The sequence below is a fragment of the Nicotiana attenuata genome, unplaced genomic scaffold (assembly GCF_001879085.1).
Source record: "Nicotiana attenuata strain UT unplaced genomic scaffold, NIATTr2, whole genome shotgun sequence".
In the NCBI taxonomy this organism is placed as follows: Eukaryota; Viridiplantae; Streptophyta; class Magnoliopsida; order Solanales; family Solanaceae; genus Nicotiana; species Nicotiana attenuata.
Window position 1 is genome coordinate 117,648 of NW_017670560.1, and position 23,603 is coordinate 141,250.

Genomic DNA, 23,603 nt, shown 5'->3' on the forward strand with positions numbered 1-23,603 from the left:
GTACTTTTTGCGAGTTCTCTTCATATTTCAGGTCAGCTTTATTCTCAATTTTTTTTTATAATTTCTTTCAGTTCTCTTCAGACTTCTTAATTTCACGGCTGAAAATTATTGCTGATGTTGCTAATGTGAAGGTTTTTTGATTGCCATCCTCGCATAACTCCAATCTTTTCTTTTATAGTTGCAAATTTATTCTTCAAAAAGAAAACAAATTTGTGCCCTTCTCTCTGTTAGCTTCGCCCTTATAGCCAGTAAGTTTGCCATTGTTTTTTCTTCTTTATTTATTTCATTATTCCCGTTATAATTTTTCTTTATTTTTAGTGGTTATTCATTAATACTATTTAGATGGGTCATTTGTACGAAACAAATTTTTTTGTGGCGGCTCAAAGTGTTGGAACATTTGTTCTAAAAAATTCTCCATCTATGTTTAATATCTTTTTTTAATATTTTTTAAGAGCATTTGCTGTTGTAATTCTATATGGCAACACTTATGTTAAACAAAATTGTTTCGGCAGTTCAGAAATTGAAGAAATTCAGTTCTTGAAGAGTGAAAATTTCTTTTTTATTTTAAATTATAAAAGTTTATGTGGATTGATTTACATAAAAGAAGAGTATTCTGGCAGCTCGGGTGGTGGGAAGATTCAGATCTTTAAGAATAAAATGTTTATCTGGCTTTTGCTCTTAGTTGTCGCGTGCATATTGGTTGCTATGTTCGACTATATATAATTTTACTATTGTCTTTAGCTGTGTTTGACTAAATATAGTAGAATCAAGGAGTTTCTTTTCTATAGTACTGGATGTTGTCAAATTCTAATTTCAAATCTAGATGAAAGAGAAAAGGAATTGTTGTTTCTGGTTTGACATTCAGAGCATAATATTGAATAAATGAATGAAGTCGCGAATAACTTATGCTTGGTTGCGCACGCTGAATGATTATTATCTTGGATAATATATGTGTATTAACCGTGGTGTATCCATAATTTTTAAGTATGTTGTTGATAAAAGTGATGCACTTTTCTCCTCCTGTTTTATTCAGACCTAAAGAAGTCTTGAATTCTAAAGTTTAATGTTAAGAGAGATATAAATATCTTGAGAATTCCTTTGCCTCGGGGGAGTTCTCCAATTTATAACTTGTGAGTTTCATCTATTTTATTATCCGTTACTTTAAAAACACTTGATTACTGATTAGCAACTTTGGTATGTATTTCTGTAATTTCAACTGATTTTAAATCAAACTTTTTATTTCTTTAATAACACACTTGTCCTTCACATTCTTCCATCTAGAATTCTCTATAGCTCAGTCCTCTAACTAGCTTTCTTTCACGATTACCTTGTTAATTGTCTACCATTACTAATGAGTTCTATCAGCAATCATCTACTATTGTATTAGATCTTTCTTGCTAACCTTTCCTTGTCCTTCATATCCTTTTTTAGGATTTGCATTTCCTTATATCTAATCACATTTCGAACAAAATTCTATATTTACAATTTGGGATTGTGTGTTACTGCTTGCTGAATATGTGTACTAATTAAAAAATACATCATGCAGAACGGAACCCTCTTGAGCTGTCGAATTGCTGAATAGGATATTGAGGTATACCACTTTAACTGTTATTTTTTTTGAAGGGTTTATATGGTTTTTATTTTCTTATTTATTTATCATCATTAATCAGTTAAAGGTCGATTCTGTACTAATTTTGAGGTATAACCCTTTTCAAATAATAAAAATTTTTAAGATGCAAACATGTGAAAGTGTAATTATCGCTAATCTAAAATTTTGATGCATAAACCTCTTTTAGATTTTTGTTTGCATTGCCAACTACTTTGCACATTGACTCCTTATCTATGCTCTTAGAGTCATGATCTTCCTTCACAATATTTTATGTTTTTCATTGTTTCTCTTTTGATTCTTCTTCCAAACCTCTTCTTGTATGAGGTTTGAAGTTTATCCCATGATCCGAAACTGAAGCTTTTTCACATTTACTTTCTCTATTTTACTATTTCAACTATTAAAATATTTTCAGGAGTAATATGCTTAATTGGTTGTCCATGTGTAATCAATGCACAGTATGAGATTTTAAGATCATAAAGGTGATAAACTGGTGATTAATTAATTTCTCAATCATCTTATAGTTTAACCGAAAACTTTGAGGAGAAAGCCCTATTCCCATCAGCTTGCACCTTTGATTTAGTAACATGCATTTGCTCTTTTCGGTTAAGGCAGCATGAAGAGACTGTGGAAGATTGTTTATCTTTTCGTCCTTTGCTTGCTTCTGTGGCTGTCATTGTGAATAGCAATAATGTATTAATATGTATCAGTTATCTTTACTATCATGATTGTTTTTTGAAAAACTTCATACATCATTTCAATGATAATTTTTATTTCACATCTCAATATATTCATTCACACCAAATAAAAATAATGGATTCAATGTTATCTATCAGGATAGTGCATGTCATATTTCAATTTTCAACTACCATTTAGCTTATCATCGGACATGATTAATACTCAAATAAGATACTAAAAATGTAGAATAAATTCTTTTATGCCTTATTATCTCTTTTTTCAAAAATAAAAATCATGATTTACCTATTGATATTTCTTTATGAAAATCCATTCAAGTTCTACTGGTTGTAATTGGATTACCAGTCATGCAAGCGAATAACATTTTGAGACATTAGGGATTACGACAAGCTGCACTTCAAGTTCATAATTTTCGGGGGGAAAACACAGAGTAGTAGTTTTTGTAGTTAAGATTGTGTTTCTTTTAGTGTAGTGAAAAGATCCGGGAAGAGATAACGCAGCAAATGATTGCACTAACACTTTGGTTTATATTAGACTGTTACTTTTTTTTAATTGACGTCCAAGTTGTAACAACATCTCTAGCGATTAGGTATTCTTGATTACATGAATTACATATGGCGAAGAAGAATACAATCAGCTCGAAAGGTCCAAATATTTAGGGAAAAAGGTAGTTTTATTGAGTGCAATAGCTAAATACGACATAAATACAGGATTCATATAACTTAGAGTAACCTCATTAACAGTTAACTTAGGGTTCATTAGTTGGTTCTTTTTGTGATTTTTGTGGCTAAAGATATCTGCTTCCCATTACAGTGATTGAGTTTAGTATAATGTCTGTAAACTTCTTTCTTCTCCATTTGAGATCATTAAATGGAGATAAAATTTAGCATATGTACTGCTATAGCTTCAACTTAGTGGGATCACTTCCGTAAGTAAAGTGCTTCTCTAGGTAACGTTATAGGCACCACTTCTCTCTTGATATCTCGATTATTGAAGTTTATCACCCTGAGAAATCTTTTCTGCCTTACGTTATGAGTACAACTTTTCTTGTTTGATAGTTCTCCTTAGCTCTCAAGTTATCATCTTCTAGAACCTTTTGAAGTTGTAAATTGTTGTCCTCTAGACATACTTTGCTATTACAAATATTTACTTATTTCCTTGACACATATAGCTCCTGCAATATTTTTAACGTGTTCAATTTGCCTTTCTTTCCTCCTTGTGCTTTTAGATTTATCATTATCTTTTTGTATATTTAGAGCTTATATTTTCTGTTGTTTGTGGATTAGTGTACCATCTTATCTTCTTTTTTCATGTTCAGGTGCTACATATGTAGGTGTAGTACAACTTATGTTTCTTCCTCCTCCTCTTTTTCCCTCCCTAAAAATACTAACATATGTATGTAGTTCTTCGATGGAGTGTTATACATGTATTTTGTGTCAGTTTTATGTATAAGAATAAGATCATATATAGTTCTAAAAGAATGTACCTTCGATATCCTATAAATTGATTGATGTAATCTATATTAGATACGAAGGTTTATGCTCTACTTGTTTATTAAATTATTTTTTTCTTTTTTGTTAACAATCAACCCATATACATCTGGAGAAATAAGGAATATATCAATGCCAGCTTGGAAGTGGTGTTGAGGTGGATCCACGAGCACATTCAGATGATATCTTAAAAATTTAGGATCGATCTAATCAATATCGTTGACCAGCTTTCCTCAAAGAGGCTCAAAAGGCTCATTGTTTCGGGACTTGCATTCATGTATTCGAAACTAAGTTTGACATAGCCGGGCAGTGTGAAAGGTCAAGCTCCTAAGATTTGGGAAAAGAATAGCAAAAAAAGTCAATATTGTTAGGTAATTGATATGTGATGCACCAACTCTTTTGATTGTGTAACTTGATAATTACATAAGGATTCACTTGTTTTGTTGCCTGTTGGTTACTTACTACTGCTTCTTTGACCATCCCAGTTGGATTCCAAATGAATGCTCCAAAGCATCATTAGAGAATGATAGTCATAGTATGACTACGGTTAGAGCATGTAATCTATCGTGTCAAATTAGCCATTCATGATCAAACAAGGAACCAAAAGCTTAAAGATAGTTTCTAGCATGATTAAGAGAGCTCACGTAGTTGTATAAATAAATAAAGCATGTCATAAATAGAAATATTATCAAATCAAGGTATAAAGTAGCTTATGATCTGGTTCAAATCAACAATGTTGGGCCCGTGCTCTACACGGGCAATTCTCATCTAGTTGAATTGTAGAAATCTGCCGAGTTCCTATACGTCGTATTTGGTAAGGAAGAAATCAGAAACAAAAAGAAGAAATATTTTCTTTCATCAAAGTTTTCTTTCAACTGAAATGGTTGTCGGGGGCAATCCTAATCCCACCTTATCCCATCAAACTTGGGAAGTTGGGATTATATTAACCCATCTGGGTAAATTAGTTTAGGAATTATAATTTCAGGATTATAATCTCGGAATAATTTAGTCCGCATACTAAATGACCCTGAGTACTGTACAAGTGGTCCATCTATAATCTGTGTCATCATTTAGTAGTCATATCTTTCAACAAACTGAGTAAGCATTCATAATATACATATATATATATATATATATATATATATATATATATATATATAGGAGTATTCAAAAACTCAGAAAATATTAATTTAATAATTCAAACATCAGCATAGCACAGCACAAACATTAGCCTACTTTTATTACTTCTTTTGTCTCCCTATAATTTCAATAAATATCGTATAAATTTGAATAAGCGATCACATAAAGTATAATAATCAGCTCAGGTACTAAATCTCAACTGCTGCAATTTATTACTGTCAATTAGAAGTAAAAGAAATAAGAATGACCAAATGCTTTAAATAAGAATCAGTGCACAGGTTCCAGTAACATAATTGCAGGGATTTTAATACAGAATTAAGTTGTTCTATAGCTGCCTGAACTCAAAAATTTCTCACCGGTTAATTCGATTCTAACATCAACTAACGAGGTCCTTCAATCCAACAAACTATTCTCTCATTAAAAATACTTGGACATAATACAGCTTTTAAAAAGCTCATCAAATGAAACACAACACATCACAAAACATAGGAACATGGCATAAGCACATTTACATAATAAGTTGTAACATAACAAAATAATCAAATCAATATTTTTCTCAAATCCGATACATAATTTTTCCTTTTTAATAATAAAATCGATATATGGAGAAGTACAAAAATTCACATGATATTCACATTCTTACCTCAAAACATTGACGCCCGAGCCCGGCTACTGCTGGTGAATAGCGAAGGAGAAAGTTTTGTATGAATTTGTGAAGGAAAATTTCTAACCCTAACGATAAGCAATTTCAGAACTTATGGAGAAGAAAGCAGAGAATCCATATTGTACGATAAAGTTCAAAATTGAGCTAAACTTATAGAACCTATGGAGATTACCGAGATTTGAAATACAAAGCAGAGAGAACAACTTCGAATTGTAGAGTAAAAACACCAAAACCAACACAAAAATCAAAAAATCACAAAAATCAAAATTAAACAACGAGCAAAGACAATATATACAGTAATAGTATAAAGTAAAAACATATATAAGATTGAGATTTGATTGATATTACACTAAACTCAACTAAAATGTTAGCTGAATCAAATAAGTACAGTTATAGGAAAATTGAGTAGTAGATAAAAGGATAACCAAGTTAAATCTAAGAGACACTCATCGATCAAAGTTATAGAGTGAGAGAGAGAGATCGTAGACTTCAGACTTGAATTGGGGGAATTTAGAGACTAAAAATAAATGGAGGGAAGCTAAAGAGGATTGGAGGTCACACAACTTGAATTGAAAAGACTAGTTTTTTTTTTGGACTAATATTTTTATCTTGCTGGGGCGGATCTACCTTAACCCAAGCGGTGTCACGTGACACCGCTTCGTCGAAAATTTTTACTAAATAAGTATGTATAATAAAATTCCTACAGAAACAATGAAGTTAAATGTAATAAAGTGACACCACTTGACAATAATAAAGCACAGTTGGTCAGGCACTTCATTCTTCTTGAATACGTCACTAGTTCGAGTCTATGTGGCTTCATCTTTGATTTAAATTCTTTGTGCCTCAATTTTGAAATAAAAAAATGTGGAGGTTTGAACCGGATCTCTTATCTTAAGCATTAAGACATCTAAACCAATAGATCAAGAGTTACATTTGTATAAGTTGTTTGGCTATTTTTTCCTGTTCATTTTCTCTATCAACATTGAAATTGATTAATAACAATTTGCATAATCAAATGAATGATGAATTTTTGTGTGATTACTTGGTATTTTATATATATAAAAAAAGTATTTAGTATTATTCAAAATAAGGTTATATTGAATATATTTTAAAAAATAAAAATTCATATTTAGTAAGATATTTGAGTTCTGTTCTATAAAAAATTCGAATTATATTTTTTTAATATGATGTTATAATGAATTATTATTTGTTTACTGTTCAAAATTGTGACACCGCTTATGATAAATCCTGCGTACGCCACTGTTATCTTGTCACTAAAATGTATTTATTTACAAGATAAAGTTTACAACAACAACAACAACCCAGCAGAATCCCACTATTGGGGTTTGGGAGAATAGAGTGTATACAGATCTTACCCCTACCTCGGCGGGTAGGTAGGTTATTTCCAGGAGACCCTCGGCTCAAAAGATGAGACAATAATATCATAAAAGAATAAAAGAATAAATCTGTACCAACAAAAGAAACCAGAAAAATAATAATCAGCATCAAAAGAGACAGCAAATAAGTGGAAGGGTAATAACCTAATACCATGCAAAACGAGAAAAATAGTGTGCACACAACATAGTCCGCTAGCAGTCCTAAACAAACACCTACCCTACAACCCTAATGATCGACCTCCAAACCTTCCTTTCAAGAGTCATGTCCTCAGAAATATAAAGTCGCGTTATGTTCTGCCTTATCACCTCGCCCCAATACTTCTTAGGCCGCCTATACCTCTTCTCATACCTGCCAAAGCCAACCGCTCACACCTCCTAACCGGGGCATCGGGCTTCTCCTCCTCACGTGCCCGAACCATCTACTTCTCGCTTCCCGCATCTTGTCGTCCATGGGTACAACGCCGACCTCTCCCAAATATTTTTATTCCTAATCTTATCCACCCTCGTGTGCCACCACATCCACCTCAACATCCTCATTTCAGCTACTTTCATCTTCTGATATGTGCACTCTTGATTGGTCAACACTCAACCCCATACAATATGACCGACCTAACCACCATTTCATCCACCCTACCCCCAATACGGTGTGTTACATCCTCGTCGATCTCCCCTTCTCCCTAGATAATTGACCCTAGGTACTTGAAACTTTCTCTCTTGGGGATGACTTATGATTCGAGCCTCACTTCCACGTCCTCTTTACCTGTCACGCCACTGAACTTACACTCCAGGTATTCTGTCTTAGTCTTACTCAACTTGAACTTTGGACTCCAGGTCCTGCCTCCATACCTCCAGTCTCTCATTAACGCCACCTCGCATCTCATCGTTCAGAACTATATCATCAGCAAACAACATACACCATGGCACCTCCCCTTCAATATGGTGTGTTAGGACGTCCATCGCCAGGGCAAATAAGAACGGGCTGAGTTCACATCCTTGGTGTAACCCCATAACCATTGAAAAAGGCTCTAAGCCACCTCCCACAGTCCTTAGCCGAGTCTTAGCTCCATCATACATATCTTTTATCGCTCTTATGTAAGTTACCGGCACACCTTTCACCTCCAGGCATCTCTAAAGAACGTCCTTATGAACCTTGTCATACGCATTCTCTAGGTCAATAAATACCATGTGCAAATCTCTCTTCATATCCATGTATTGTTCCACCAACCTCCTGATAAGGTGGATAGCTTCCGTAGTAGAAAGGGTCGGCATAAACCCGAACTGTTTTTTTGATATAGACACTGCCCTCCTAACCCCTCCCCCTCCCCCTCCCCCCCCCCCCCTTCCACCATCCTCTCCCAAACTTTCATGGTATGTCTCAATAACTTGATGCCTCTATAGTTGTTACAATTTTGGATATCATATTTGTTCTTGTACAGTGGAATCATCGTACTCCATCTCCACTCAACTAGCATCCTCATCATCCTGAAAATAACATTAAACAGCCCAGTCAACCACTCCAAGCCTACTCGACCACATACCTCCAAGATTCAATTGGAATCTCGTCTGGTCGGGTCGCTATGACCCGACTCATCTTATGCATAGCTCTCATGACCTTCTCTACCTTAATACGCCTACAGTACCTTAAGTCTTGGTGACTCTTGAACTGCCCCAATTTCCCTAGCACAAAGTTACCATCCCCCTCTTCATTCAGAAGTCTATGAAAGTACGCCTGCCATCTTTGCTTAATCGGAGCCTCTTCCATCAATACTCTATGTTCCTCGTCTTTGATGCACCTCACTTGATCTACGTCACGAACCTTCCTTTGCCTCACTTTGGCCAGTCGAAATAACTTCTTATCCCCACCTTTGCCCCCTAGTTCCTCATACAACCGACCAAACGCAACAGTCTTAGCCTCTGTGACCGCTAATTTTGCCTCCTTCTTAGATTCATTATATCTTACTCTGTTTTCTCTCCTTTGTTCCTCGTCGAGGCTCTCCACTAACTTAAGGTACGCCACTTTCTTTGCTTCAACTTTACCGATGCTCCCTAATAGAGTTTGTCGTCTCCATCCATATAACGCTAGCATCCCCAACACTTTTCCAGGCTCCCATAGCCGTCAGCCACCCCTCCAACTCCTACGCATTATCCTTAAATAAAACTTACCACATGATCCTCGGTTGACCCCGTACATACCTCTTCTTCCTCTTAATCAAGATATTGACGTCCATCACCAGAAGCCTATGTTGAATCGCGAGATTCTCACTCGGGATCACCTTATAATCTCTACACAACTCCCTATCACACCTCCTGTGGAGGAGATAATCAATCTGAGTCTTAGACACCATACTCCGAAAATTAATCAAATGCTCTTCCCTCTTTGGAAAATTAGAGTTCGCGATCACCAATTAAAAAGCTCTAGCGAAATCCAATAGTGAAGTACCTCCTCCATTCCTATCCCCAAAGCCGAAGCCACCGTACACCTCGCCATAGCCCTCAACAGCCGACCCAATATGTCCATGAAGTCTCCTCCTATAAACAACTTCTCCGTAGGTGGAGCACCCTACCCCCCCCCCCCCACCCACCACCACCACCAACTCATCCAACTCTTCCTAGAAGCGCCTTTTGACCTCCTTGTCCAAGCCCGCTTGCGACGCGTAAGCGCTAATGACATTCAGAGTGCTCCCTCCAACTACTAACTTAATCACCATCAATCTGTCATTCATCCGCTTAAACTCTACCACTGACTCTCTGAGCTCTCTATCCACCAAAATACCCATTCTGTTCCTGCCCTTCACGCTTCCGGAGTACCACAATTTATACTCATCCGTATTCCTCGCCTTCGCTCCTACACACCTGGTCTCCTGAACACAAGCTATATTGACCTTCCTCTTTTGGAGAATCTTAGCCAGCTCTATAGACTTACCCGTCAACGTCCCTATATTCCACGGTCTATTCCTCAACCTATAGGCTCCCTTGTTCCCCTTACCCCCTTTGGACCCCTTCCTACCACCTGGCCCTTGCCCTCCCCAAGGAAATGACCATACTCTGCCATTACAAATCTCAACCGCTATACCTACAATAGTCTCGAAAAAAATGCAAGCACAGACAAGCAAAGGTCCAAACACGAAAGGAACGAATAGTAACTACAGGCTTACTACTAGAATGACTAGATTAGTGCGAACTACTATGGCAACAAATCAACTAACACAGTAAAAAGATAAATAGTAGGCGGGTGGTACCAATTCCCGTAAATAGAACCTAGACTTTTGACTTCTTATACTCCTGATGTTGCGGATCCCGACGTTCAGCCCTTGATACTGCGAACTGGCCTGCTCTACTGCATTTGCGCGTACGCCTCTGTCCCGGCACCAAACAACCACAAAAATACTACATGAAAAACAAAAAACACACCACGGGACCATGAAAAATAGAAGCGCGTTATCCTCGACACCACTAGTGGCACACAGCTTTGGTGGTGGTGGCTTGATCGAAAGTCGTCGGACCGGTCTGATGCCGCCGGAGAATAGCGGCAAGGTCGAGGAACAGAGGGCAGGGAAGTATATAGAAGAAGAAAAGCACAGGAAAAGAGAACAAAACTGCGAGGGTTGGGGCTGCAGCCGGAAAAAGAAAAACAAAAAGAAAGAAAGAGGCGGCGCCGAAAAAAAAAAAGAAGGAAGGAGCGACGGTCGCCGACCGACTTCATGCTAGGGTTAAGAAGGGGGATAAGAAGAAAAAAAGGGGAAGAAAGAGACAAAGGCGGAGGGGGGGGGGATAGAGAAAGAGGAGAGAGAGGGGAGCTTCCTAGTCTGCTTGTACCGTCGGTGCCGGTGCTGGTGGGTTTGCCGGCAGAAATAGCCGTTAAGCTTTAGAGTCGATGAGAGAGAGACAAGTGAAGAGACAGAAAATAATTTAAGAAAATTACAAGCTAAAGTTTAACTACCGGTAATTAGTGACTCTAGAATATAAATTAGCAGTAATTAAGCTATTGCTGTTAATTAATTATCGCTAAGTGTTTAATTTGTTGTAGTGTTTGATGTTGAGGTAAGTTGAAACATGTTCTACGCTTCAAAAAAGTACAGAGTTAGTCATTATCAAAAAGGGAAAATTTGTTGGTCTGAGTGGTTTTTGTTTTGATGATTGACAAAGGAACACATGCATGAACCAGGTTCATGGACAGTGTACACAGGGCACGGTCAGATTCAAGCAAAAGGCACGCACGTGAAAGGAATAAGTATAAATGTTTATATATGATATTCCTTAAACGAAAATATTGCATAGTTGATAAGGAGCAGGACTCCATACTTGAAGAGAACTCTATCCTAGATAAGGTAAGAGTTAGAGATTGAAGTTAATAGAGATTGAAGTTAATAGAACTCTTCCACCAAGAAAGAGTAAAGCATCAGGTTTCTAGTTAATCCTAATCCTACGAACTCTAAATATTTTCAGTTGTGTTCTCTTTTATAGGTGACACACACACACTGAAGTTAAGCAAGAATTGAGAGCAAAATAGCAAGACATTTTGCAAGAAATTCATGTGTGTTTGAAAAGTGTGAACCTGGAGCTACATGAATCAGATATAAGAACCAGCTCCATGTGTCTGTTTTTTTGCTAGTTCGACTGTAGTAAGACTTTTGAGTTGTACCTTTCAGCTTTTTTAGAAGCAAATTGTATTAGGTACTTGAGTTGTATTATTCAAGTTAGAGTTAACTTGAAGTTATTGCAACAGTTTGTAGCTGGTTGCTACAAGAGTTAGAGGTAATCCTTAGGTTTACAAGAGTTTGTAAACATTGTTGTTTTGGCTCAGAGTTGTAGTGAAGTTTTGGAAACAATCCTACTGGGAAGTAGGTCGTGGTTTTTTTTACCTTTTGAGTCGGGTGTTTTCCACGTAAAAGTACTTGTGCTCTTTACTTTATGCATTACTTACTCCGCAATAGTAGACTAAGAAACACATAGAAGAATCAAATCTTTCTATAAACCAATGCACGTAAAAATTAAACACCACACAAATCACTCATCTTGTGTGGCATTGAAGTATAAAACATCATCAAATCATCAATATGCATTTCAAGGATGTAGATGTGGAGTTGAGTGCAGTAAATGCATTTCTTGAGACTAGTGAAAGCTCTCTATGTGCTTTGCTTTTGCTCAATCGTATGGTGTTTTCATTTTAGGGAATATTGCACTCATGAATTTCTTGGTGGAGTATGACTTAAACAGAAAGAATATATCGTTCAAGTATTGATTGCTCCAAATTGTTGCGAAATTGAGCCTATTCAATATTTTTTATATAAAAAAACGTTCACAATAGGTAAGAAAAGTTTGAAAGCCGAGGATTTGAAATTTAAAATTGAAAAGTATTGTTAAACTGAATGGGTGTTATTGCATATCTTGCAAACATCTTTGGACAGCTGAATCTGAAATTTGAGCTCATTTTGGAGAAGATTCGGTATGGTTTATATATATCGCTATGCATATCCACATATATTATATCAATGTATATCTAGTTGTGTAGAAATTCATACATGGATCAGACTATATCAATTGAGAAAGCAAGAATATAATCTGCGGAAGAAATGAAGAAAGAACTGAAGAAGAAACAGAGAAAGAAAATGAAGAAGAAGAAGAGATAGGGAGAGAGAACTGTGTATTTTATTTCTTGTGTTATGAAATGTATTACAACCATATATATAGAGCAAGATTCTCTACTAAATACTAGTTCAATTTCCAGATGTGAAGTATCTAATTTTCCCGCTAATCTAACAACTCTAACTACCTTAACTAACTGACTTTTAACTAACTTAACTAATTTCTGGAAATTTCCAGCTGGGTTGGTTTTAAACTATTTCACTGCTTTTCATTTCCTCCATTGTATTCAATACTCCCCCTCAAGCTAGGTGGTGTAAAGATATTGAGTAATCCTAGCTTGGACCTTAGATACATGTGTTGAGCTTTGTTTAACCCTTTGGTAAATATGTCAGCTGGTTGTTCAGTGGTGACTATGTATTATGTCTTCACTAGACCTTGTTGTATTTTCTCTCTTATGAAATGGCAATCTATTTCAATGTATTTTGTTCTTTCGTGGAAGACTGGATTAGCTGCAATTTGAACTGCAGCTTTGCTATCACTGTATATGGTTACAGGAAGTTGAACTTTGAATCCAATTTCTTTGAGCATTCCTAGTATCCATGTCAGTTCTGCTACTGCTGAGGCCATGCTTCTATATTCAGATTTAGCAGAACTCCTTGAAATTGTAGTTTGTTTCTTTGATTTCCATGACACAGTTAAATCTCCAATCTTTACCAAGAAACCAGTAACTGATCTCTTTGTTTGTGGACATGCTGCCCAGTCAGCATCACAGAAGGCTGTGATGTTATCTTGTGGTTTATTTGACAAGAGTACTCCTAGACCAGGCTCATTTTTGACATATTTAACTATTCTGTGTGCAGCTTCCATATGAGATCTTTTTGGTTGTTGTAAGAATTGGCTTAGATTCTGCACACTGTAAGCAATATCAGGCCTTGTGACTGTGAGATATAAGAGCTTTCCAATGAGTCTTTGATATGAGCCTATGTCAGATATGACTTCATCCTTAGTACTTGAGATAGTTGATAGATGTTCATCATATTCCTTGGTTGTGAGCTTTGAGTTACAGTCCATAGGTGTTTCTATTAGTTTTGCAGCTGATAGACCAAGCTCAGAAATTAGTTCTAATGCATATTTTCTTTGATGCATTAATATTCCTTTTTCTGACCTTGCAAATTCAATCCCTAGAAAATACTTCAGTTCACCCAAGTCCTTTATCTTGAAGGCATTTTGTAGTGCAGTTTTGGTATCTTGTATGAGTTCTAAGTTGTCACCTGTTATTAGCATATCATCAACATAAATGAGTACCACTGTAGTACCTCTGTCTGTTTTCTTACTGAACAGGGAATGATCATATTTACTCTGGACAAACTGAAACCTTAGCAAAGCTTCTGTTAATTTGGCATTCCATTGTCTTGGTGCCTGCTTTAGACCATACAGGGATTTTATGAGTCTACATACTTTATTCTCCCCCTGACTCTGAAATCCCTGTGGCAATGTCATATAAATCTCATCTGTGAGATCTCCCTGTAGGAATGCATTGTAAACATCCATTTGGTGTATGTGCCAACTTCTTGCAGCTGCTATAGATAAGACTGATCTCACTGTGACCATTTTAATTACAGGAGAAAAAGTCTCTTGATAGTCTATACCTTCTTGCTGACTATAGCCTTTTGCTACTAGTCTTGCCTTAAGTCTTTCTACTTCACCTGTTGCCTTGTATTTGACTTTGTATATCCACTTGCATCCAATTGGCTTTTATCCTTCTGGTAAGTTTACTACTTCCCAGGTATTGTTTTCCTATAGAGCTTTAACTTTTTCTTGCATAGCTTCAATCCACGCTGGATCTTGAGCTGCTTCAGTATATGATTGTGGTTCTGTAACTGATGAGAATGCTGCAAGAAAGGCAGTATATTTTGGTGAGATATTATCATAAGACACATAGTTAGAAATTGGATAGTTAGTTTTATTATGTAAACTCAGTGATATGAAATCCTTTTTCCATATTGGTGGTTTAGAAGTTCTTGTAGACTTCCTGGTAGGTTCCATTCTTTGTTTTTGCTTTGGAGCAGACTGAGTTGGCAATTGTTGAACTATTGGTGCCCTTGTGATTTCTGATATAGGTGGTATGTTTGCATTGATTTGTGTCTGTACTGTAGACTGTGTATTTGTAGTATTCTCAGATAGAGGAGTTGTTGTAGAGATCTGTAAATGTGGACTTCTGCTTGATTCTTGGCAGCTGCTAGATGGAGTCTGTTGCTCCAACACTTGTAAGGTTTGTTCATCTGTTTGAGATTCTTCTGTTGTAGTGTTATTAAATATAGGAATTTCAGTAGTATTCCATTTAAAAGGAAATACATCTTCTCTAAAACTGACATCCCTGTTGACAAAGAAACACTTGTTAGTGATATCATATAATATGTAACCTTTTTGCACTTCTGAGTATCCCATTAGAACACTTGTTCTCGTTCTGGATTGAAGCTTGTCAGTCTCAGATATATTCTTTGCATAGCAAAGACATCCCATTACTCTCAAATGGTTAACAGAAGGTTTTCTATGATACATTTTTTCATAGGGAGACATTTTTATCACAGATGATGGTAGTCTATTAGTAAGATATATTGCAGCTTGTACACAGTGTCCCCAAAATTTCAGAGGAATATTTGCTTGAAATCTAATTGCTCTTGTTATTTCTAGAATATGTCTATGTTTTCTTTCTGCTATGCCATTTTGTTGTGGTGTATAGGCACATGACCTCTGATGTATTATCCCCAATTGCTTGAAGATGTTGTTACAGGTTTCATTAAGAAATTCAGTACCATTATTAGTTCTAGCTATTTTGACTAAAGTGTTGAACTGAGTTTGAACATATTTTAGGAAGAGAGGAATAACAATGCAAGCATCAGATTTGAGTTTTAGTAAGTACACCCAAGTCATTCTAGTATGATCATCTACTATGGTTAGAAAGTATTTGTTTCCATCAAAGGTTTGTACTTTGTAAGGTCCCCATACATCTATGTGAACAAGATCAAACTTAGCACTACTTCTATTCAAACTAGTAGGAAAAGGAAGTCTACATTGTTTAGCACATGGACATACACTGCACTTATCTATAGTTTCTGTTATATCCTTGTCGTTAGCAGGCAAAATTTTATTCAAAGTAGTACTAGCTATATGACCAAATCTCATATTGCCATAGTTTTATTTCTTCTATACTAATAGCAGTAACTTCATGAGCATTTAATCCAGTTCCTCCAAGTTTTCTAGTTGATTTGTTTAATAGCAGATATAGCCCATCATCCTCTTTACCAATCTCCTTCACCTTGCCATTCGTAAAAGATCCTGAAAAAAACTCAAAAACGTTAGGATAAAAAGCAAGCNAGTTGATTTGTTTAATAGCAGATATAGCCCATCATCCTCTTTACCAATCTCCTTACACCTTGCCAATTGTAAAGATACCTGAAAAACACAAAAAGTTAGGATAAAAGGCACCTACACAATTTAACTGTTTTATAGCCTGTGATACTGACATAAGATTGTATTTAAATTGAGGCAGTAAAAAAACATTAGTTAGAGTGCTATTATCAGAAATTTTGCTTGAACCAATGTGTGTTACTTTTGATACTTCACCATTTGGTAACTGCACATTTTTCCCATTAGCATCTTTTAGTAAAGAAGATTTGTCTAACATATTTATATTAGAAACCATGTGATTTGTTGCACCTGTGTCAATGATCCAATCTTTGAGAATTTTGGATACTAACATGACTTTACTGCTGCAAATACCCGGTCCTGTACCTGCTACATTGGCTGAAGAGCCACTGTTTGAGTTTGTGCTTTGTTGATGGCTTTGATTTAACATCTGAACAATCTGATCATATTGAGATTGAGTAAAGGCACACACTCCTGTTTGAGTTATTTGTCCTGGCATTTGTGTCAGTTGTGAAGGTGTATCTGTGTAATGCATCCTGCTTGTTTTGTTATTTCCTTGATTATCTAGATGTGTCATTTGTTCACCTGCTTCTTGAGAGAATACATTGTAAGCCGCAGAACTACCAGCACCCCCTTTCCTTTTGAATCTAGAATCTTGAGGATATCCTTTTAGCTTATAGCAGTTTTCTTTGGTATGATTCCTCATTTTGCAATGATCACAGTACAAATTACCTCCATTTTTCCTGGACTTCTGAGGTTGATATCCAGTCTTGGAATACATAGCCACAGACTCAAGATTGGGCATAGTACCCAATATACCAACTGAATTTGAAGATGCTCCCACAGCTTTTTGTGCTTCATCACTTACTATCATAGCATATGCTTGATTTACTGAGGGCAGAGGAGTCATCAAAAGAATTTGACTTCTAGCCTGTAGATAGTTATCATTCAATCCCATTAAGAATTGATACAATTTCTGTCGTTGAAGATACTGAACAAATTCTCTTGATTTATCACATTTGCACCCAGGTAGTGGCACTAAGGCTTCCAATTCAACCCACAGTTCTTTGAGCTTAGTGAAGTAGGTTGCTACAGAAACAGTTCCTTGTGTTAGCTTTACAATTTCTTGATGTAATTTGAATGACCTAGATCCATCCACTTTATTGAACCTTTCTTTAAGATCTTCCCACACATCTTGAGCACCATCAGCATACACCATTCCTCCTAATAGATTGCTAGACAGAGTATTCATTATCCAAGATTGAACTATAGCATTACACCTTTCCCATTGATACCATAGTTCGTCCCTAAAACTTTCTTTCTTCCAAGAGCCATCAACAAAACCTAGTTTGTTTCTTCCTAGTAGAGCAATCCTCATGTATTTACTCCATAGTGAGTAATTTTCAGAACCAGTTCACTGTAGAGAAATGAGGGAAATGCCACTTACATCTGTTGAATGCAGATACAAGGGGTGATTATGATCCATAGAAGGCAAGATTCCTGGTGCATTTTGTGTTGAGCCTGCATCGATTTGATTGACAGGTATTCCACTCCCAGTTTCCAGATTTTCTGCACCATTGATAGCCATGTTTCAAGAATTATTTTCCAGATATTCAACTTGATACCAATTCTGCTTCTTCCCTTTTAGTTTCTGCAGATTTTGAAAGCTGCCTGAGAATTCTAAGAGTTTCAGAGTTTTGCGAGTGTGATTTGATTGTGGATGGCTCTGATACCATGTAGAAATTCATACATGGATCAAACTATATCAATTGAGAAAGCAAGAATATAATCTGCAGAAGAAATGAAGAAAGAACTGAAGAAGAAATAGAGAAAGAAAATGAAGAAGAAGAAGAGATAGGAAATTTCCAGCTGGGTTGGTTTTAAACTATTTCACTGCTTTTCATTTCTTCCATTGTATTCAATATGTATATTGATATATCTCATGTATACCATTGATATATTTCCATATCGAGGGAAAATTTATGCGTGATATACACGGATATATGTAGTATCTATCGAGATATACAACAAACAAAATCCTGCCGGCTATTTATGTAAAATCCTCCTTATAATTTTCTTGAAATCAGGTTCTGGGTTTGAATTATATAATCATTCGTTATATATAATCATACATGTAGTGTACAATCATTATTTATTATTAGTTTACGTTGTTGATGAATGGTTATTTAAATTGATTCTTCAATTATTATTTATTAAAATGTCTAATGAACTTTGTTCCAATAGGAAAGCTGGTTGAGGTGTTTCACCTCTTGTTGGAAGCATGGTGACTTCGCAATTTATAATATTCCCAAATCTAGGTAATGTTGAGATGGCTAATTATGTAAAAGTGATTATGTACTTGTAAAGTAGCTAGTTAGTTAATTTGTTAGGAGACTATTTTTGTTATTCATTTTAGTTAGGAAACTTTGTATATATTGATGCTACAGATGTAAGAAACGTCGGTTGGCCCATTCTAGATTCTTCTTTCTTCTCTCTCTCCGTCATGCAAACTCTATCTCCCTCCGATCTCCATTGTTGCTCACCTTGAGCTTGAGTGAGGTGAGGACCTGTGTTTTACATGGTATCAGAGCCTGGCCATCCCACTACAATCGTCTCTTCTGTTCTGTTATTCTCTTCAGTTCATCATCTCTTCGATTTAGCCTTAATTTGCTCGATTTCTGAGGTTAGTTCCATTTGCCCTAATTTGAGTGACTAATCAAAGGCTTCTTCTTCAAATAGTGAAATACTAGCATAAATAGCTTCAATCTCTCATGGTTGTGGATGATTTGAACGATATAGATACTACAGCAGTGAATGTAGGAACTCAAGGAAATTCCCGAATCGATACTAGCGATCCTTTGTATCTACACCCGTCGGATAATCCCGGTGCTATGCTTGTGTCAACTCCTTTCAGTGGAGTTGATTATCGATCATGGAGGCGCAGTGTATTGCGAAGACTGTCTGTCAAAAATAAACTAGGGTTCATAAATGGTGAATGCAAGCGTCCAGATCCCCACTTGCCCACATTCCGTCAGTGGGAGTGATGTGATGATATGGTGACCTACTGGATCCTCAATTCTCTCTCAAAGGACATTGCGGATAGTATTGAATACACGAATGATGTTGTGGAGTTATGGATTGAGTTGGAGGATCGATATGAGCAAATAATTGGATCTAGATTATATCAAATTCAGAAGGAAATAAATGATACATCTCAGAGGACCCTTGATATCACCAGCTACTAAATTGAAAAAGCTTTGGGAGGAATTAAGCACTTTGAGTAAAAGGTCCCAGTGCAACTGTAATTGTACTTGTGGTGCCAAGAAAAACTTCTACAAAGCTGAACAAGATAGGCGGCTAATACAGTTCCTTATGGGTTTGAATGAGACATATACTGTGATTCGAGGAAGCATTCTGATGATGAATCCATTGCCAACATTGGCTCGAGCTTTTTCTTTGCTGATACAAGATGAGAAACAGAGAGAAATCAAGCCAAACACTCAATTGTTCATTGAGTCCACATCACTGAATGCCACCAGGTCTAGGTCTAATACCTATAGGATCAATTACTCACCCAACAATGGCAATTACAGTGGTTATGGTAGGGGAAGACCCATGTGTGACTACTTCAAAAATCCCAATCACACTAAATACAAGTGTTACAAATTACACAGCTATCCTGACAGTTCTGGACACTCACGCAATCAAAATCACAATCCTAATCAAAACTTCAATCAAGGTCAAGGTTTTAATCGAAGCCAGAGTTTCAACAAAGGAAAAGGGGTGGTGGCCAATGTTTACCATGACACACCTTGCAACAAGGTAGAGGAAGCCACTGATTTGGATGAAGACCAAAACATCAGCCTATCAAAAGAGCAATATGGACAGATCATGAGCCTGTTGCAACACTTCTAAGCTGGGAATGGAGCAGAACATATGAATGCTGGCAATTCCACCAATGGAGCTGTGAACTTTGCAGGTATAGTAGTTTGCACCTCCTCTATTAATTTTGGTAAGCTGTCCTGTGAGTGTTTCAATAACAAGACTGATTCTTGGATATTAGACTCAGGAGTTTCAAATCACATGACCTTTAATAAATCTCACCAATATTGTGACACTACCTTACCCACTTCTAGTTGTCCTCCCAAATGGCTATAAAGTAAAGGTAACATAAATTGGTAGTGCAACACTTGTGCCTGATATCACCTTACATAGAGTAATGTTCATACCCTCCTTTAAATACAATCTGATTTCTATTCACTGTTTAGCCAGTTCTAACCCCAAAAGTATAGTAGCCTTTACTGATCACCTTTGCATTCTGCAGGCCCCTTCAATGAAGAGGCCTCTGGAGATTGGTAAGGCCTATGATGGTCTGTGCTTTCTTTGTCCAAAGTGTCTGAGGAACAGGTATACAAGTTCTGTAGTAGGCAATTCAGTTTCTTGCCTTAATGATAGGATTCACACTGCACACACAATTCACCCAGTCATGGTCATTCATTTGTACATAGTTCAATCTCCAAAAATAAGTGTGTATCTTTCCCCCATGTAAATAGTTTAAGTTCGAGCAATAAAAATCAGAGTTCTGTTTCTGTTTTGAATTCTTATGCATCCATTGGTTATGATATGAACATTTTGTGGCACAATAGACTAGGGCATGTACCCTTTGTTAAAATGAGAGGGAACTTCTCTATCCTTGTTTCCTTCCCATCCAAACAACCTTTCATGTGTTCCATTCGTCCAATGGCTAGACAAGGGAGACTGTCATTCCCCTAGATGACCAACTTCACAACTGAAATTTTTCAATTACTCCACATAGACATATGGGGACCTTATCATGTTACAATATATGATAATTATAAATATTTCCTTACAATGGTAGATGCTACAGTAGGTGCACCTGGACCAACCTTCTAACCTGCAAAAGCAATACCCTACAAGTTATAAAAACATTTGTTTCCATGGTTGAGAGTCAACTCAATTCAACACCAAAATCAAAACTACAGATCTAACAATGGTTCAGAATTTACTAGTAGAGAAGAAAACCTATTCTTCCCATCCAAAGGCATCATCCATCGAAGGATTTGCTCCTACACACCACAACATAATGGCATAGTAGAAAGAAAACATAAATACATCTTGGAAACTGCTAGAGCCCTTTTATTCCTATCAAAATTACCTATGAAGTACTAGGGTGAATGTGTTCTGTTTGCAACCTACATTATAAATAGACTACCTTCTTCTCATAGTCACCCTACATCCCCATTTGAACTACTCTACAAAAGAAAACCAACATACTCCCACATGAAAAGTTTTGGATGTCTGTGTTATCCCTCTGCGCCTAATGTGCATATGGACAAATTTGAACCAAGAACATCACCACACATATTCATTGGTTATCTTTATGGAGTCAAGGGGTACAAAGTCCTAAGTCTTGCTACTAAAAAGATACGTATCTCCAGGGATGTTGTCTTTATTGAAAGTGTATTTCCATTCACTCTGTCATCTGAAACTACATCTTTCCCCTTTGTCTTTGATAATCCTGTCCCTTTCATTGATTGTACTCCTAAAAATGATAAACATCTCTATGATAGTGATAATGGCACAAGTATTGCACACAATCAACCCTTAGAACATGATATTCCTTTAACATCTGTGAGACTTTCCATATCAACTGAACCTTCTACCTCCTCACCACAATCTGACACACCACCGCCTTCATACCACAGCACATTACCTGTTGGGGATCAACCAGGCCACTCCTCCATTACCCTAAGGAAGTCACAAAGACCTCTCAAAACACCACTATATTTACAATATTATCTACACTCACTTCCAAAATTGAAGTCATCATCCCCTACTGAATACTGTAATTCAACTACACCATTCTCTCTTAATGTTGCATTTTCCAAGAGTCATCATGTTTCCCCTGATACTCTGATTCCTGAAAGCCAAAGTCTTGTAAGAGACATTTGCAGTGACAGTGAACCTTCATCATATGAGGAGGCAGCTATGAATTCTGCCTGGCAAACAGCTATGAACCAAGAATTTGAAGCATCACATGCCAACCATACTTGGGACCTAGTTCCCCTGCCTGCTGGGAAGAAAATTATAGGATGTAAATGGGTGTATAAGATAAAACACAAAGCAGATGGGAGAGTAGAAAAACTTAAAGCTAGGCTTGTTGTGAAATGGTATACCCAACAAGCAGGCATTAACTATACAGAGACATTCTCCCCTGTAGTCAAGATGACTATTGTGAGGTCTCTGATAGATGTTGCTGTGAAGAAAGCGTGGCACATGTCCCAATTGGATGTGAATAATGCCTTCCTGCATGGTGACCTAAATGAAGAAGTCTACATAGAGGTTCCTCAGGGCCTGGCTTTAGATAATTCAGAGTTGGTTTGCAAGCTCAACAAGTCACTTTATGGGCTGAAAGCCAGTAAGAAATGGTATGCCAAGCTCACTGAAGCCTTATGTTCAAGGGGTTATGCACACTCTATGTATGACTACTCATTGCTTTACAAGAAAACTGAAAACTCAACTGTCTATATAGCAATGTATGTAGATGACATTATGGTGACAGGCACTGACATAATGGAGATTGAAGAATTGAAAGCTTTTCTGAATGACAACTTCAAGATAAAAGATCTAGGCTGATGGTGTGATAATATCTTAGAGGAAGTTCACTCTTGACTTGCTCAAAGAATATCAATGCATGGATTACAACAGCTTTACTTCACTCAGGGCAAAAGAAGGAGAGGTTCTGAATGATCCCACCTACTATGGGAAACTAGTAGGAAAGGTTAACTTCCTCACAAACACTAGATTGGATATAGCCTACAGTGTACAAAATCTGAGCCAATTCATGGATGACCCCAGACAACCTCACTTGAAAGCAGCTTTTCATCTACTTAGATATTTGAAGGGGGACCCAACTCTGGGAATTTTCCTGTCCAAAGATGCAGATTATGCCATTAAGGCCTACTGTGACTCCGACTGGGCAGCATGCCCAGATTCTCGAAAATCTATGAGTGGGTATCTTGTACTTTTAGGGAGCAGCCCTGTTAGCTGGAAATCAAAGAAGTAAGACACCATTTCATTGTCCTCTGCAGAAGCTAAGTATAAAGCTCTAAGCCCATTACAATGTTCTGTGATAGCCAGTCTGCCATGCACATAGCAAGAAACCTAGTGTTCTATGAAAGAACCAAACACATAGAGGTGGACTGTCACTTTGTCAGAAACAAGCTACAAGAAGGGCTGATTTCATTACAACATGTAGGAACTACAGACCAGCTTGCAGATATTCTAACTAAAGCATTAATAAGAGTCAAACATTCAGCATTTTTGCACAAGTTGACAGTGTTTGCTACACCACCAACTTGAGGGGGTGTTGAGATGGCTAATTATGTAAAAGTGACTATGTACTTGTAAAGTGGCTAGTTAGTTAATTTGGTGTAGGAGGCTATTTTTGTTATTCATTTTAGTTAGGAAACTTTGTATATATTGATGCTACAGATGTAAGAAATGTCGGTTGGCCCATTCTAAATTCTTCTTTCTTCTCTCTCTTCGTCATGCAAACTTTATCTCCCTCCGAT

The 23,603-nt window shown here is 36.8% G+C and overlaps 4 protein-coding genes across 4 annotated transcripts; 2 read left to right on the top strand and 2 right to left on the bottom strand.

The window, feature by feature from the left end:
* Nucleotides 1-7,797: 7,797 nt before the first annotated feature.
* Nucleotides 7,798-9,079, bottom strand: LOC109240956. Its single transcript, XM_019407648.1, has 3 exons — nt 8,532-9,079; nt 8,399-8,475; nt 7,798-7,883 (listed from the first exon to the last, which is right to left on the bottom strand). The coding sequence occupies exons 1-3, from the start codon at nt 9,077-9,079 to the stop codon at nt 7,798-7,800; spliced, it is 711 nt and encodes a 236-aa protein (XP_019263193.1).
* A 3,917-nt stretch (nt 9,080-12,996) lies between these two features.
* On the bottom strand, nt 12,997-14,190 carry LOC109240957 (uncharacterized mitochondrial protein AtMg00810-like). Its single transcript, XM_019407649.1, has one exon. The coding sequence runs from the start codon at nt 14,188-14,190 to the stop codon at nt 12,997-12,999; it is 1,194 nt and encodes a 397-aa protein (XP_019263194.1).
* Nucleotides 14,191-19,944: 5,754 nt separating this feature from the next.
* On the top strand, nt 19,945-22,665 carry LOC109240958. The gene is made up of 3 exons (XM_019407650.1): nt 19,945-19,987; nt 20,277-20,415; nt 21,468-22,665. Exons 1-3 carry the CDS (start codon nt 19,945-19,947, stop codon nt 22,663-22,665), a joined length of 1,380 nt encoding a protein of 459 aa, XP_019263195.1.
* Nucleotides 22,666-22,723: 58 nt separating this feature from the next.
* LOC109240959 (uncharacterized mitochondrial protein AtMg00240-like) lies at nt 22,724-23,095 on the top strand. Its single transcript, XM_019407651.1, has one exon. The coding sequence runs from the start codon at nt 22,724-22,726 to the stop codon at nt 23,093-23,095; it is 372 nt and encodes a 123-aa protein (XP_019263196.1).
* The last annotated feature ends 508 nt before the right edge of the window (nt 23,096-23,603 follow it).

What these genes read in the sequence shown, in the direction of transcription:
- LOC109240957 (XM_019407649.1), bottom strand. Translation starts at nt 14,190, where the DNA reads ATGGTCACAGTGAGATCAGTCTTATCTATAGCAGCTGCAAGAAGTTGG.
- LOC109240956 (XM_019407648.1), bottom strand. Translation starts at nt 9,079, where the DNA reads ATGCTAGCGTTATATGGATGGAGACGACAAACTCTATTAGGGAGCATC. An exon ending in ATTCCAATTGAATCTTGGAG is followed by an intron (nt 8,476 to 8,531) that starts GTATGTGGTCGA and finishes TGTTATTTTCAG; the next exon opens with GATGATGAGGATGCTAGTTG. An exon ending in CAAATATGATATCCAAAATT is followed by an intron (nt 7,884 to 8,398) that starts GTAACAACTATA and finishes CTGATGATATAG; the next exon opens with TTCTGAACGATGAGATGCGA.
- LOC109240958 (XM_019407650.1), top strand. Translation starts at nt 19,945, where the DNA reads ATGAATGCTGGCAATTCCACCAATGGAGCTGTGAACTTTGCAG. An exon ending in TGGAGCTGTGAACTTTGCAG is followed by an intron (nt 19,988 to 20,276) that starts GTATAGTAGTTT and finishes TTCACTGTTTAG; the next exon opens with CCAGTTCTAACCCCAAAAGT. An exon ending in CCAAAGTGTCTGAGGAACAG is followed by an intron (nt 20,416 to 21,467) that starts GTATACAAGTTC and finishes ACGTATCTCCAG; the next exon opens with GGATGTTGTCTTTATTGAAA.
- LOC109240959 (XM_019407651.1), top strand. Translation starts at nt 22,724, where the DNA reads ATGGATTACAACAGCTTTACTTCACTCAGGGCAAAAGAAGGAGAGGTT.